Source organism: Scyliorhinus canicula, chromosome 7 (assembly GCF_902713615.1).
Source record: "Scyliorhinus canicula chromosome 7, sScyCan1.1, whole genome shotgun sequence".
Taxonomy (NCBI): domain Eukaryota; kingdom Metazoa; phylum Chordata; class Chondrichthyes; order Carcharhiniformes; family Scyliorhinidae; genus Scyliorhinus; species Scyliorhinus canicula.
Genome location: NC_052152.1, coordinates 125,146,686 through 125,162,097, shown reverse-complemented (window position 1 = coordinate 125,162,097; position 15,412 = coordinate 125,146,686). Strand labels below are relative to the sequence as shown.

At 47.2% G+C, this 15,412-nt stretch overlaps 1 protein-coding gene across 1 annotated transcript in view; it reads left to right on the top strand.

Annotated features, from left to right (window-relative positions):
• The window catches only part of LOC119969127 (protein NYNRIN-like), a 36,138-nt gene extending 21,112 nt beyond the window's left edge, over positions 1–15,026 (top strand). The window contains exon 3 of the mRNA XM_038802344.1: positions 14,971–15,026. Coding sequence (XP_038658272.1) covers positions 14,971–15,026 — 56 coding nt within the window. The remainder of the gene's footprint in view (positions 1–14,970) is intronic.
• The last annotated feature ends 386 nt before the right edge of the window (positions 15,027–15,412 follow it).

Here is a 15,412-nt window from a genome sequence, read left to right as displayed (position 1 = left end):
TGCGCCATAGAAATTCTGTGGATTCTATGATTATATTTTGCATTGAGTTCACTGTGGAGAAGGACGATGTGAGTATAGATTTTCATAGAATTTACAGTGCAGAAGGAGGTCATTCGGCCGATAGAGTCTGCACCAGCCCTTGGAAAGGGCACCACACCTTCACCCTATCACTGTAATGCAGTAAGCCCCACCTAACCTTTTTGGACACTAAGGGCAATTTAGCATGGCAAATCCACTTAACCTGCACATCTTTGGACTGTGGGAGGAAACCGGAGCACTTGGAGGAAACCTATGCATTCATGGGGAAACTCCGCACAGACAGTGACCCAAGCCGGGAATCGAACCTGTGACCCTGGAGCTGTGAAGCAACAGTGCTAACCACTGTGCTACTGTGCCACTGTGCCGCCAGAAAGCAGGGAGGAGGACTGTGATATAATTAATCAGATTAGCATCAGGAGTCAGGTGTTAACGGTTTTATCAGCCTTAAAAGTAGATAAATTCCCAGGCTCAGGTGAGATATATCATAGGCTGAGAGACTGGAGTCTAATAGCAGACAATGAAGAGATACCTTTGTATTCCCCAGAAATAATTGTTAAGGGCCTGTGGTCCATCAACAATATAATAATAATCTTTACTGTCACAAGTTGCCTTACATTAACACTGCAATGAAGTCAACGTGAAGTTACGACCATACAGGTATTGGTGAGATTTCCGTACACCAAATACAAAACTTAATGCCTCCTTCTCCAACTCAGCAGAGTAGAATTCTGCACTACCTAATGTCCAGGTAGCATATGTGACACTGCTGTTCCAACACCGTGTGGTGAAGCATTCCCAGCAAGTTGTAATGGGAACTTGGGTTGAAATATACCAATATTTCTGGTTTTTTCAGTGTTTCCTTTGCAGATTAAGGTGTCCATTGCCATGCTTATTTTGCACACAACAATGTATGCAATAGGGTTGAAAGACTGTGGATGAATTTTCATTAGAAGTTGATTAACCCTAGGCATGACCTAAGTTGAGTTACATTTGTTGATCTTGGAGCCTCCATAATGGCTTCCATTTATTAGGTGCTTTTTGCAGACCCTTACTGTCAATTATTTATGGACAGCGTAGCCACCTGGGGTGGCCACGCCTGATTACAAAATGGACACTTTGCAAAGAATGCAGGGAAAATGGACAATGCTGAGAAAGCAAGCAGGTGCAAGGTTTGTCTGTTGATTGGAGCTGTAGCTCCCAGACAAGACCGATACTGCAAAGCCATTACCATACTAATGAGCCATCTCCGGGGGAAAAGAGTAACATTTAGGTAAACGATACTAAAGCAGACACCACGGCGCCAGAGGAGACTAGAACAAAGCAGGCCAACGGCCACCTAGGACCCGGCCAGCAATCAGGTTACCCACCCCTTTATTGGAGGAAATCGATACCGATGATCAAGATACAGTCCAATTAATTGGGACCAAGTTCAAGGCCCGCCCAAAAGCACGCAAAGCCCCCTTTGGGTATAAGAAGAAGCCCCCAAGAGACAATCTCTCTCTTGGCCTTGGCTCTCAGCGAGGAGAGACCCGCCTAGCTGCTGCACCAGAACAAGTAAGTCCAAAGTCAACGCATGCTATGAAACAGACGCTCCTAGCTACTATTCCATACCAGCTCAACCCCAGCAGCCTCAGAAACGGACAATGGCCATTTTTCCTCTGACTGAGTGGGCACCCGAAGCTAAGTAGTAGTGATAGTTTAGTTGGTAAAGTTTCGTGCATGAGTATATTTGACTGTGTGTGTAAATAAATGAGCATTGATTTCGAACTTACTAACTGGTGTATTGAGTCTTTGATCAGTATTCGGTTTTGAACCTTGTGGCGGTATCAAAAGATACCTGGCGACTCTATGAGGAGAGGTTGAGTAGACTGGGACTGTACTCATTGGAATTTAGAAGGATGAGGGGGAATCTTATAGAAACATTAAAAATTATGAAGGGAATAGATAGGATAGATGCGGGCAGGTTGTTTCCACTGGCGGGTGAAAGCAGAACTAGGGGAAATAGCCTCAAAATAAGGGGAAGTAGATTAAGGATTGAGTTTAGGAGGAACTTCTTCACCCAAAGGGTTGCGAATCTATGGAATTCCTTGCCCAGTGAAGCAGTTGAGGCTCCTTCATTACATGTTTTTAAGGTAAAGATAGATAGTTTTTTGAAGAATAAAGGGATTAAGGGTTATGGTGTTCGGGCCGGAAAGTGGAGCTGAGTCCACAAAAGATCAGCCATGATCTAATTGAATGGCGGAGCAGGCTCGAGGGGCCAGATGGCCTACTCCTGCTCCTAGTTTTTATGTTCTTATTATGTAATTAGAATTAAGGAAGGCGACCATATTAACCGCCATAAACAGAGCCAATTAAAGAGAGAACACAACAAGCAACATTTACTGGCGACACCTGACGGGACTCGATTTAGAAGTGGCCTAACCACTCCGAGAGAACCCAAATTTGAATTGAGAATCCAATTAGAAACAGAAAAACCACAAGCGTTAGAACAATACTGATCAAGCCTCCGAGATTCGGAAGTGTGTTAATGCATGCGTACTAACAGGGATATAAGGTAAACCTGAGAGATTTTGTTGCGTAAAACTGTCGGGAGTTTTGTTGGCCGGAAAATAGCGTAAGCCATACCCGTGTTTACATCACCACTTTATCACCCCCTGTTCCAAATTCAGTAGAGAGCCTAGATAGAGAAGATGGCAATGAAACGCCTTATGAACCCCCAGGAATTCGAGGTCGCAGCGACCAGTAGAGTAGGACAGTGTGCCGTATGGGAAGATGAGATCAGGAAATATCTCAAAGGGAAAGGATGGCCCCTTTGCAGTGAATTCTGCGGCAATGACAAAACAGGTCCCGGGAGGATAGGACATACTTGGTGGGAGAACATGTCAGAGATCCACAAGAAGAGCTTCGGGAAAGCTCGCAAGCCGATGGCAATCGTGTCCTGCCTGGCACAATTGCGAGGCACAGAGGAGGTCGTTAGGACACTCCGTAGAGAGATTGAGGAGAGAGACAGAAATAGTGAGGTGGATGTGAGCGAAGTTGAGAAGGAGAATAAGGATTTAAGAGAGAAGTTAGCAGCAAGGGACAGAGAGGTGGATGATGCCAAGAGGGCACACCAGTCTTGCCTCGCGCAGTTGAGTAGTTTCCAAACCCAGTATGATAAGGCCTACCAGGACACGCAAGGTGCGGTCTTGGTAAGACAAGAAACCGAGCAACAGGTAGAGAAATTGCAGAAACAGTGCAATGATTTGAAAGCAGCCCTACGAGCACTCCACACTTCCACGTCGGAACAAAGGCAGAGCTCCGTAGACCACGCAAAGTGCCGGAAGCAAATTGCAGAATTGCAATCTCTGCTTTCCGTTCAGAATGGGTTTCAAAGTACATTCGGACCCCAGTTAGATTAGGAAAACGGCCCCGATTGGCAGGAATTGAATGAAACTGCCCATAGATACGTGCATGGGACATGTATGCAGGAAAATCCCCAAAAAAGGAGAGCACCCCAACCCCCGACTGAACAGGCAGAACATACCCCCATGAACCCTGTAACCACACACCGCAGGGCCACAGCAGAAGGAGACGCAGATTTCCTTTATAACCCCGTTAACCGTAACCCAATTACGGAAATTACACCGTTCCTCCCCACCAGTTTTTCGCTAGAGTTAAACAGCACATGGTGGCCATGTACGGCCTGGACGAGAAGGAGCAAGTGAAGCTCATGGTTTTATGCTTCGACCCTTCAGTCGTGGCAGCCCTTCCTGACCCACAGAATGTAGAAGGAGGCACACTCAAAGAAATGCACACAGCGATCCGAGATGTGATTGGCTATAACAGAGTAGACCCAGTAGAAGGCCTAAACAAGTGTAGGCAAAATAAAACAGAGCACCTCATAGCGTTTGCTGGATGCTTGTGCATACACTTCACAGCAGTTTTCGGAGAGTTAGCCCATGCCCATTTGTCCGCAGATAATATGACAAATGGACTCGAATCCTGGACTCTCATGTGACAGACGCAGGACAGAGAGCTTGCGCAAATTTTTTTTTTTTTTAAATAAATTTAGATTAGCCAATTATTTTTTCCAATTAAGGGGCAATTTAGCGTGGCCAATCCACCTACTCTGCACATTTGTGGGTTGTGGGGGCGAAACCCACGCAGACACGGGGAGAATGTGCAAACTCCACACGGACAGTGACCCAGAGCCGGGATCGAACCTGGGACCTCAGCGCCGTGAGGCAGTTGTGCTAACCACTAGGCCACCGTGCTGCCCCGCTTGATTAAATTATGACCCCCTCAGACGAGGCCCACAATGAAAAATGGGTTTTGAAGAGGTTGTCCCGCGCTTGGGAGCAATCAGTCCAAGGCAAAACCGCATTTATAAAACCTGAGGAAGAACAGGCAGGTGCTAACATGAATCCAGTTAAAGTGCACCAGAACCCCGCATGGGTAAATGAGGGCAGGAACAGCCCACCCCAGCCTAAATCCCAAGAATGTTACAATTGTGGATAGTTAGGACACTTTGCACGAGAGTGCAACGCGCCACAAAAGCAGCAGCGAAATCAACAGACAGGCACCCTAAATAGGAATAGGGCAAAGCCGATCCATAGCGTTAGCGCCCGTTCAGAGAATGCAGACATGAACGGCACCGACTGACGGTGTCCGGGCTCCCCAACTTGGGTCTGCAACACCCTTTGGGACAAGTCCGGTAGACCGGTTGTAGCAGGTAAAGTCCGGGGACACCCCGTAGAATTTCTTTGGAACACAGGAGGATCCCACACCACACTCAATTCTTCCACGATGTTCCAACAAGACACGTGGCCCACAACAGACACCATCACACTCAGCGGCTTTATAGGTCATTTGCAACAGGGACACATCACAGCCCGTAGCGATACAAATAGGTAACATTACAACTAAGCACCCCGTAGTTTTGGTTGATCTGCCCCAGACAGCTGAACATATCCTAAGGAACGATTTTATGAGCTCCCACAACCTTTCTTTTGATCCGGTAAACAAGTGTGTTTGGAAAATGGCAAAGGCAGCACGTGCCCCTGCCACGCTCACATTTGGAGAGTATGAAAACAGGATTAGCTCAGTCGGAGACTTCTGGTTCGACCCTCGAACCATTAGTCCAGACAAACAGGTTAGGGCCGTCCTGCAGGAACACAAAGCGGCATTTGCACAGCACAATCATGACTGTGGCAAACTGGCTGGATCTGTGCATATCACAGGTCCCGATCCCAGACCCCAGAAGCAGTACGGATTTCCCCAAGAAGCGGAGGGAGAAATCTCAAAGGTAATAGAGAGTTTACTTGACCAAGGCATACTCAGATCAGTAGCCTCCACAAACAACGCACCCATTTGGCCCGTCAGGAAACCGGATGGATCATGGCGACTGACCATTGATTACAGGGAACTGAACAAAGTAACCCCAGCAGTAGCCCCCACAGTAGCCACGAGTCCTGAGCCCATGCTCAAACAGGGACTCCAGTCAAAAATTTTTTTGGTTTTGGACATTAGCAACGGCTTTTGATCCATTCCATTGGATAAAGCGTGCCAGTACAAATTCGCATTCACATTCAGAGGACAACAATATACGTGTACGTGCCTTCCACAAGGCTTCCTCAACTCCCCCTCCATTTTCCACCGACAGCTGCGAAATGGATTAGCAAAACTTTCCCGCCCCGATTGCCTGGTGCAGTATGTAGATGACTTGCTACTACAAACAAACACAAAGGGAGAACACATTTCGCTTCTTGCCGAACTCCTAGGACTCCTAAAAGAGATTGGATGTAAAGTCAACTCCAAGAAGGCCCAGGTTTTGAAAGAAAATGTGATTTACTTGGGTACAGTAATCACTCATGGTAAACGCGAGATCGAACAAAAGAGAATTGACTCGATCGTCAAATTGCCCCTTCCCCACAACGTCTCAGCCCTCCGGTCATTTCTAGGACTGGTTGGCTCCTGCCGAAACCATATTGACGGTTTCACCACTAAAGCAGCGCCCCTATCTGAACTTCTCAAGAAGTAGGCACCTTGGGAATGGCTTCCACAGCATACGGATGCCGTGGATGCTTTAAAACGATCACTCAGCACAGCCCTCGCACTACAGGTCCCAGATCCACTTTCCCCGTTCGCTATCGAAGTAGCAAGCATCGACCGAACCCTTTCGGCCGTGCTCCTCCAGAAACGCCATGACCAATTACGCCCCGTAGCATGCGCTTCACGCATTTTAGATCCTGTCGAGCAAGGATTTTCTGCATGTGAAAGGCACCTGCATGCAGTTTTTTGGGCAGTACAGTACTTCGCCTACATTACAGGACTCAACCCCATCACCATTCTTACGGAACACACCCCAACACAGCTATTGTTAGATGGCCGACTTAAAGATGGCACAGTCAGCCAAATCCACGCAGCCCGTTGGACCCTTCTTTTACAGGGATGGGACATTACAGTTAAAAGAACCAAGACCCACACCTTCCTTGCCGATAATTTGCAGTATGCAGGCACCCCTCATGAGTGTGAGATCATCACCACACAACACAACACAGGCCCATTTATACATAAGACACCTCCCAGGAAAACAGGTAGTACACCCCAGAGACCCTAGCCCACGGACACGTGAGCACCCCTGAAAATTTATGTGGATGGCTCCTCCACAGTTTTAAATGGTAAGAGAATCACCGGTTGCGGCATTTATGTAGAGGACGCGCCCTAGATGAGATTTCACTAAAGTTGACAGGACACTTAGGCTTGCAGCCAGCAGAACTGGCAGCAATCGCTTATATTGTAGATGACCCCGACTCGTTCCCGACCTCAGCAGACATCTATTCGGACAGCTTGTATGTCTGTAATAGTTTAACAGAATTCCTACCCCTGTGGGAAATTCACTTACTTTTCAGCGGGAGCGGCCTCCGGATTTTCGGCGGGAGCAGGGGCCTGTCATGAAGGTGAGTACCTGTATATAAATTGGGTGGTGAGAGGGGCTGGGGGGAAGCAATCAGTACAGGGATCCCCTATGGTCGTTCCCCTTAGTAACAGGTATACCGCTTTGGATACTGTTGGGGACGACGGCTTACCAGGGGTCAGCCATGGGGTACAGGTCTCTGGCACAGAGTCTGTCCCTGTTGCTCAGAAGGGAAGGGGGGAAGAGGAGAAGAACATTAGTAATTGGAGACTCCATAGTTAGGGGGATAGATAGGAGATTCTGTGGGAACGAGAGAGACTCGCGGTTGGTATGTTGCCTCCCAGGTGCCAGGGTCTCGGATTGTGTTTTCGGGATCCTTAAGGGGGAGGGGGAACATCCGCAAGTCGTGGTCCACATAGGTATGAACGACATAGGTAGGAAAAGGGATAGGGATGTAAGGCAGGAATTTAGGGAGCTAGGGTGGAAACTTAGATCCACGACAGAGTCATTATCTCTGGATTGTTACCCGTGCCACGTGCTAGCGAGTCGAGGAATACGGAGAGAGAGCAGTTGAACACGTGGCTGCAGGGATGGTGCAGGAGGGAGGGTTTCAGATTCCTGGACAATTGGGGCTCGTTCTGGGGTAGGTGGGACCTCAACAAACGTGATGGTCTACACCTGGACCAGAGGGGTACTAATATCCTGGGGGGGAAGTTTGCTAATGTTCTTTGGGAGGGTTCAGCAGGGGATTGGGAACCTGAATTGTAGCTCCAGTACACAAGAGGTTGAGAGTAGTGAGGTCATGAGCAAGGTTTCAAAGTTGCAAGAGTGTACCGGCAGGAAGGAAGGTGGTTTAAAGTGCGTCTACTTCAATGCCAGGAGCATCCGGAATAAGGTGGGTGAACTTGCGGCATTGGTTGGTACCTGGGACTTCGATGTTGTGGCCATTTCGGAGACATGGATAGAGCAGGGAGAGGAATGGTTGTTGCAGGTGCCGGGGTTTAGATATTTCAGTAAGCTCAGGGAAGGTGGTAAGAGAGGGGGAGGGGTGGCATTGTCAGTCAAGGACAGTATTACGGAGGCTGAGAGGACGTTTGATGAGGACTCGAATACTGAGGTAGTATGGGCTGAGTTTAGAAACAGGAAAGGAGAGGTCACCCTGTTAGGGGTTTCCGAAAAGTTCCAGAGATGTAGAGGAAAGGATTGCAAAGAGAGGAAAGAATGACTAGGGTAAGTCAGGAATAAAAGAATGACTCGGGTAAGAGTAGGGCCAGTCAAGGACAGTGGTGGGAAGCTGTGTGTGGAGGCTGAGGAGATAAGCGAGATACTAAATGAATACTTTTTGTCAGTATTCACTCAGGAAAAAGATAATGTTGTGGAGGAGAATGCTGAGACCCAGGCTATTAGAATAGATGGCATTGAGGTGCGTAGGGAAGAAGTGTTGGCAATTCTGGACAAGGTGAAAATAGATAAGTCCCCGGGGCCTGATGGGATTTATCCTAGGATTCTCTGGGAAGCCAGGGAAGAGATTGCTGAGCCTTTGGCTTTGATTTTTATGTCATCATTGGCTACAGGAATAGTGCCAGAGGACTGGAGGATAGCAAATATGGTCCCTTTGTTCAAGAAGGGGAGTAGAGATAACCCCGGTAACTATAGGCCAGTGAGCCTCACATCTGTTGTGGGTAAAGTATTGGAGAGGATTATAAGAGATACGATTTATAATCATCTAGATAGGAATAATATGATTAGGGATAGTCAGCATGGTTTTGTGAAGGGTAGGTCATGCCTCACAAACCTTATCGAGTTCTTTGAGAAGGTGACTGAACAGGTAGACGAGGGTAGAGCAGTTGATGTGGTGTATATGGATTTCAGTAAAGCGTTTGATAAGGTTCCCCACGGTCGGCTATTGCAGAAAATACGGAGGCTGGGGATTGAGGGTGATTTAGAGATGTGGATCAGAAATTGGCTAGTTGAAAGAAGACAGAGGGTGGTGGTTGATGGCAAATGTTCAGAATGGAGTTCAGTTACGAGTGGCGTACCACAAGGATCTGTTCTGGGGCCGTTGCTGTTTGTCATTTTTATAAATGACCCAGAGGAGGTCACAGGAGGTTGGGTGAGTAAATTTGCAGACGACACTAAAGTCGGTGGAGTTGTAGACAGTGCGGAAGGATGTTGCAGGTTACAGAGGGACATGGATAATCTGCAGGGCTGGGCTGAGAGGTGGCAAATGGAGTTTAATGTAGAGAAATGTGAGGTGACTCACTTTGGAAAGAATAACAGGAATGCGGAATATTTGGCTAATGGTAAAATTCTTGGTAGTTTGGATGAGCAGAGGGATCTCGGTGTCCATGTACATAGCTCCCTGAAAGTTGCCACCCAGGTTGATAGGGTTGTGAAGAAGGCCTATGGTGTGTTGGCCTTTATTGGTAGAGGGATTGAGTTCCGGAGCGATGAGGTCATGTTGCAGCTGGACAAAACTTTGGTACGGCCGTATTTGGAGTATTGCATACAGTTCTGGTCGCCTCATTATAGGAAGGACGTGGAAGCTTTGGAACGTGTGCAGAGGAGATTTACCAGGATGTTGCCTGGTGTGGAGGGAAAATCTTATGAGGAAAGGCTGATGGACTTGAGGTTGTTTTCGTTAGAGAGAAGAAGGTTAAGAGGTGACTTAATAGAGGCATACAAAATGATCAGAGGGTTAGATAGGGTGGACAGTGAGAGCCTTCTCCCGCGGATGGAGGTGGCTAGCACGAGGGGACATAGCCTTAAATTGAGGGGTAATAGATATAGGACAGAGGTCAGAGGTAGGTTTTTTACGCAAAGAGTGGTGAGGCCATGGAATGCCCTACCTGCAACAGTAGTGAACTCGCCAACATTGAGGGCATTTAAAAGTTTATTGGATAAGCATATGGATGATAATGGCATAGTGTAGGTTAGATGGCCTTTAGTTTTTGACTTCCCATGTCGGTGCAACATCGTGGGCCGAAGGGCCTGTACTGCGCTGTATCGTTCTATGTTCTATGATTCTGGATAGGAGCGAAAGTAACAGGGTAGTAGTTATGGGAGACTTTAACTTTCCAAATATTGACTGGAAACACTATAGTTCGAGTACTTTAGATGGGTCCGTTTTTGTCCAATGTGTGCAGGAGGGTTTCCTGACACAGTATGTAGATAGGCAAACGAGAGGCGAGGCAGTATTGGATTTGGTACTGGGTAATGAACCAGGACAGGTGCTAAATTTGGAGGTAGGTGAGCACTTTGGTGATAGTGACCACAATTCGATTACGTTTACTTTAGTGATGGAAAGGGATAGGTGTATACCGCAAGGCAAGAGTCATATCTGGGGGAAAGGCAACTATGATGCGATGAGGCAAGACTTAGGATGCATCAGCTGGAGAGGAACACTGCAGGGGATGGGCACAATTGAAATGTGGAGCACGTACAAGGAACAGCTACTGCGTGTCCTTGATAGGTATGTACCTGTTAGGCAGGGAGGAAGTGGTCGAGCGAGGGAACCATGGTTTACTAAAGCAGTTGAAACACTTGTCAAGAGGAAGGAGGCTTATGTAAAGATGAGACGTGATGGTTCAGTTAGGGTGCTTGAGAGTTAGAAGTGAGCTAGGAAGGCTCTAAAAAGAGAGCTAAGAAGAGCCAGGAGGGGACATGAGAAGTCTTTGGCAGGTAGGATCAAGGATAACCCTAAAGCTTTCTATAGATATGTCAGGAATAAAAGAATGACTAGGGTAAGAGTAGGGCCAGTCAAGGACAGTAGTGGGAAGTTGTGCGTGGAGTCCGAGGAGATAGGAGAGGTGCTAAATGAGTATTTTTTGTCCGTATTCATACAGGAAAAAGACAATGTTGTTGAGGAGAATACTGAGATACAGGCTACTAGACTAGAAGGGCTTGAGGTACATAAGGAGGAGGTGTTAGCGATTCTGGAAAGTGTTAAAATAGATAAGTCCCCTGGGCCGGATGGGATTTATCCTAGGATTCTCTGGGAAGCTAGGGAGGAGATTGCTGAGCCTTTGATCTTTAAGTCATCTTTGTCTTCAGAAATAGAGCCAGATGACTGGAGGATAGCAAATGTTGTCCCATTGTTCACGAAGGGGAGTAGAGTTAACCCCAGTAACTATAGATCAGTTAGCCTTACTTCTGTTGTGGGCAAAGTCTTGGAAAGGTTTATAAGAGATAGGATGTATAATCATCTGGAAAGGAATAATTTGATTAGAGATAGTCAACATGGTTTTGTGAAGGGTAGGTCGTGCCTCACAAACCTTATTGAGTTCTTCAAGAAGGTGACCAAACAGGTGGATGAGGGTAAAGCAGTTGATGTGGTGTATATGGATTTCAGTAAAGCGTTTGATAAGGTTCCCCACGGTAGGCTATTGCAGAAAATACGGAGGGATGGGATTCAGGGTGATTTAGCAGTTTGGATCATAAATTGTCAAGCTGGAAGAAGACAAAGAGTGGTGGTTGATGGGAAATGTTCAGACTGGTGTCCAGTTACTAGTGGTGTACCACAAGGATCTGTTTTGGGGCCGCTGCTGTTTGTCATTTTTATAAATGACCTGGAGGAGGGCGTAGAAGGATGGATGAGTAAATTTGCAGATCACACTAAAGTCGGTGGAGTTGTGGACACTGCAGAACAAAAGAACAAGAACAAAGAAAATTACAGCACAGGAACAGGCCCTTCGGCCCTTCCAGCCTGCGCCGATCCAGATCCTTTATCTAAACCTGTCTCCTATTTTCCAAGGTCTACTTCTCTCTGTTCCCGCACGTTCATGTACCTGTCTAGATGCCTCTTAAATTATGCTATCGTGCCCACCTCTACCACCTCCGCTGGTAAAGCGTTCCAGGTACCCACCACCTTACAAGCATTGGAAAGGGCACAGAGGAGATTTACAAGGATGTTGCCTGGTATGGAGGGAGGATCTTACGAGGAAAGGCTGAGGGACTTGAGGCTGTTTTCGTTAGAGAGCAGAAGGTTAAGAGGTGACTTAATTGAAGCATACAAGATGATCAGAGAATTAGATAGGGTGGACATTGAGTGCCTTTTTCCTCAGATGGTGATGTCCAGCACGAGGGGACATAGCTTTAAATTGAGGGGAGATAGATATAGGACAGATGTCAGAGGTAGGTTCTTTACTCAGAGAGTAGTAAGGGCATGGAATGCCCTGTCTGCAACAGTAGTGGACTCACCAACATTAAATGCATTCAAATGGTCATTGGATAGGCATATGGACAATAAGGGAATAGTGTAGATGTACTTTAGAGGGGTTTCACAGATCGGTGCAACATCGAGGGCCGAAGGGCCTGTACTGCGCTGTAATGTTCTAATGTTTTAATGAGAGGATTTGTTTCCGCAGACGGAAAACCCCTACCCTCAGCCCCATTACACCGACATATCTTAGAGACAGCGAAAGATAGAAAATATGGTATCATTAAGGTTTGCAGTCATCACCGTTCTTCCCCCCCATGTAATGTTAAAGCAGACGCCCTAGCGAAGGCAGGTTCCAGGGATGTTCATTTTTGGAACCCCCCCGAAAGCACCCCAGTACATGCAGTTCAGGTCTCACAGACCAACATTCAGGATCTTGCGAAAGCACAGAAGGAAGATGAGAAACTCAGGGAAGTTTTAAAGGGAACCTTCCCAGCCCCGCATGATCAGTTTAAAAATGTGATAACCACACATGACGGTGTGATTTTGAAAGAAGGCATTTATGTAGTTTCCAACCAGGACAGGAACCAGATCATTTGTCAGTTCCATGACAATCATGGACGCCAAGGCATTGAACCCACCTTAGCCTACCTCAGACCGCTCTGCTGGTGGCCTGATTTAAAAGCTGATGTCACCCACTATATTGAAAATTGCTTGATCTGTGCCCACAACAATCCGGACAGATATGCAAAAAAGGCTCAACTTAGTCATACCCGCCCCGTTACTGGCCCCTGGACGAATCTGCAGATAGATTACATAGGACCCCTACCCCCTTACAGAAATGGTTATAAGTATGTGTTGGTGGTCATCGACACCTTCACAAAATGTGTGGAAGCTTTTCCATCAATAATGAATAAGGCGAAAACAACAGCTAAAATCCTAACACACCACATCTTCACAAGATGGGGACTCCCCCGCAGTATAGAGTCCGATCAAGGCTCCCATTTTACAGGACGCGTAATGAAAAATGTCCTCACAATTTTCGGCATTAGACAAAAGTTTCACATAGCATACCACCCCCAGTCAAGTGGTATTGTGGAGAGGATTATCAGGCCATTAAAAGCCACCCTCAGGAAAATGATGCAGCAGAATAACAGCACTTGGGATTCAGTTCTGCCATTTGCCTTAATGTTTTTACGGAACACGGTATCCACGTCCACAGGATACACCCCCACACTCTCATGACCGGACGCCCCATGAAAGGGACAGAGTATTTATTAGGGCTGGATTTGGCCAGCCCTGCAGTCACAGCCCTCACACATGAAAACGCTGTACAGCAGCTAATTGAGAATATAAAGGCAGTCCAACTCGCAGCAGCTGTGAGACTTAGGACACGGAGGAAACAGAGCAAGGCTTGTTTCGACAAAACAGTACATGCCACTGAGTTTGCAGTAGGGCAGCAAGTGATGCTTTCTCTATACAACCCCAGTTCATTCCTTTCCCCTAGATTTTCCGGATCATACTCCATTTCCGACAAAGTCAGCCCCTCGATATACAAGATTACATATCCCAATGGCAAGTCTGCGTAGTTTCACATAAACCAGCTCAAGGCTTATGGCTCGCAGAATCACCATACACACATCTTGCTCGCAGCAGCAGACGAGCACGCACCGCCCACAGATGACGCATTCCTACCCTGCCCCAGCCAGTCCAGCCCATCCTCAGACACGAAGTCAACTCCACCCCCCGAGGCACGACCCCACCTCTCCCTTCCTCCAACCAGCAGCGACAGCGACAGCAATGACGACAGCCACAGCACACCACATTATGATTATCCCCCTGTACCAGGCCCCACTCCCAGCGATTCCGAGCATGATTCCAGTGACCCCTTCGAAATCACGTACATCAAAGCCCCTGACCCAGATCCACCGACTGACGATTACGGATTAAACCCTAGTAGCTCCAAACTCGACGCACGATTCTGGCACCGAGACAATTTGTTCAGGCTCATCCGGAATGATGAGATGGACCCCAATTCGCCCCATGCAGCTTTAGCAAGATTACTCCAGTCGAGAGTATGGCAGCCGGGAGAAGACCAGATGATGGTAAAAAGGAACCGATGGAGAGATACGGTGTCCTTTCTGATGGAACCTGCACCATGTTTGTTGCATGTTTGTTCGTTAGTGTTGATGTTAAGTGTTGTTTTAAAATTTGCACATTTTTCACGGCCCCACCCACGCCACCACTCCTTTAACGCCCCCTAGCAGTTAATGGAACAAGTTTGTTCACAGACAACCGTTGGTACTAGTTTGTCCACAGAAACCCATTTAGAGGTAAAATTTTGCCCACAGACAACAGCTCATAACTGCTCTTCTGCTTCGAGGCAGGCGATGCATAACTGCAACCCCACGACGACCACATTCTTACCCATTCTTGCCGGTTGCTCAGGCAGTGGTGGACAAACGGCACTGGTCCCCGCCCTGCCTGAGGACACCCCCTCTGGTCAGCTACACTCTGGTAGAGCACAAACGGCACTGATCACTGTCCTAACGGGATTCCATCCATTTCTTATCCGCCCATACGCACCCCATTCAGAACTTTAGTTTAAAACTCTTTTGTTTGTTTTACAGTGACCCTTAGGTTGCTCTCCATATGCTATTTACATCCTCAAACACTGGATGGTAAATCGCACAGGCTGCGAGACGGCTCGCACTGTGTCAGTACTTTTCTTGGATGCTTTCCAGATATTCGTTTTTTTATAAAATGAGGGAATCACAGATGGTGACCAATTATAAAGGGTAATTGGCAATAAAGGACAGACAGGCATACGAGATCTTAAGCAAGATAATAACAGATATTATGCTTGTGTTCACAGAATTCCAGAAACTCAAGAACCAAGAGAAAGAGAAAGAAGAAGACCGACAACAGTAAAGATGAAGACGACCTCCATCTTCTTCACCTGGATCTCAGCGGGATCCCTTCAATTGCGCGCAGACGCTACCCCCCTGGCCCCAACCACACAAGCCGTTAATTATTCCCACCCCTGCAATACACAGAACCCTACAGTTAACAATACCCCGACCTGTTGTGATAAGTTTATCACCTGGTATTCACTATCGTACATAGTAGAAGCCCTCTTGGCACTGACGATACTTTGCAGTGTAGTGCAGACATTTAGAATCAGGAAATAGCAAAGGAGAGCCTACCGCTCTCGCACCCCGGTATACAGAATTAGATCCCCTTGACATGAATTAAAGTGCATCCGTTTTTCTTTGTGTGTTTTGTTTGTTCAATAAAGAAATGTAAACTATGTACTT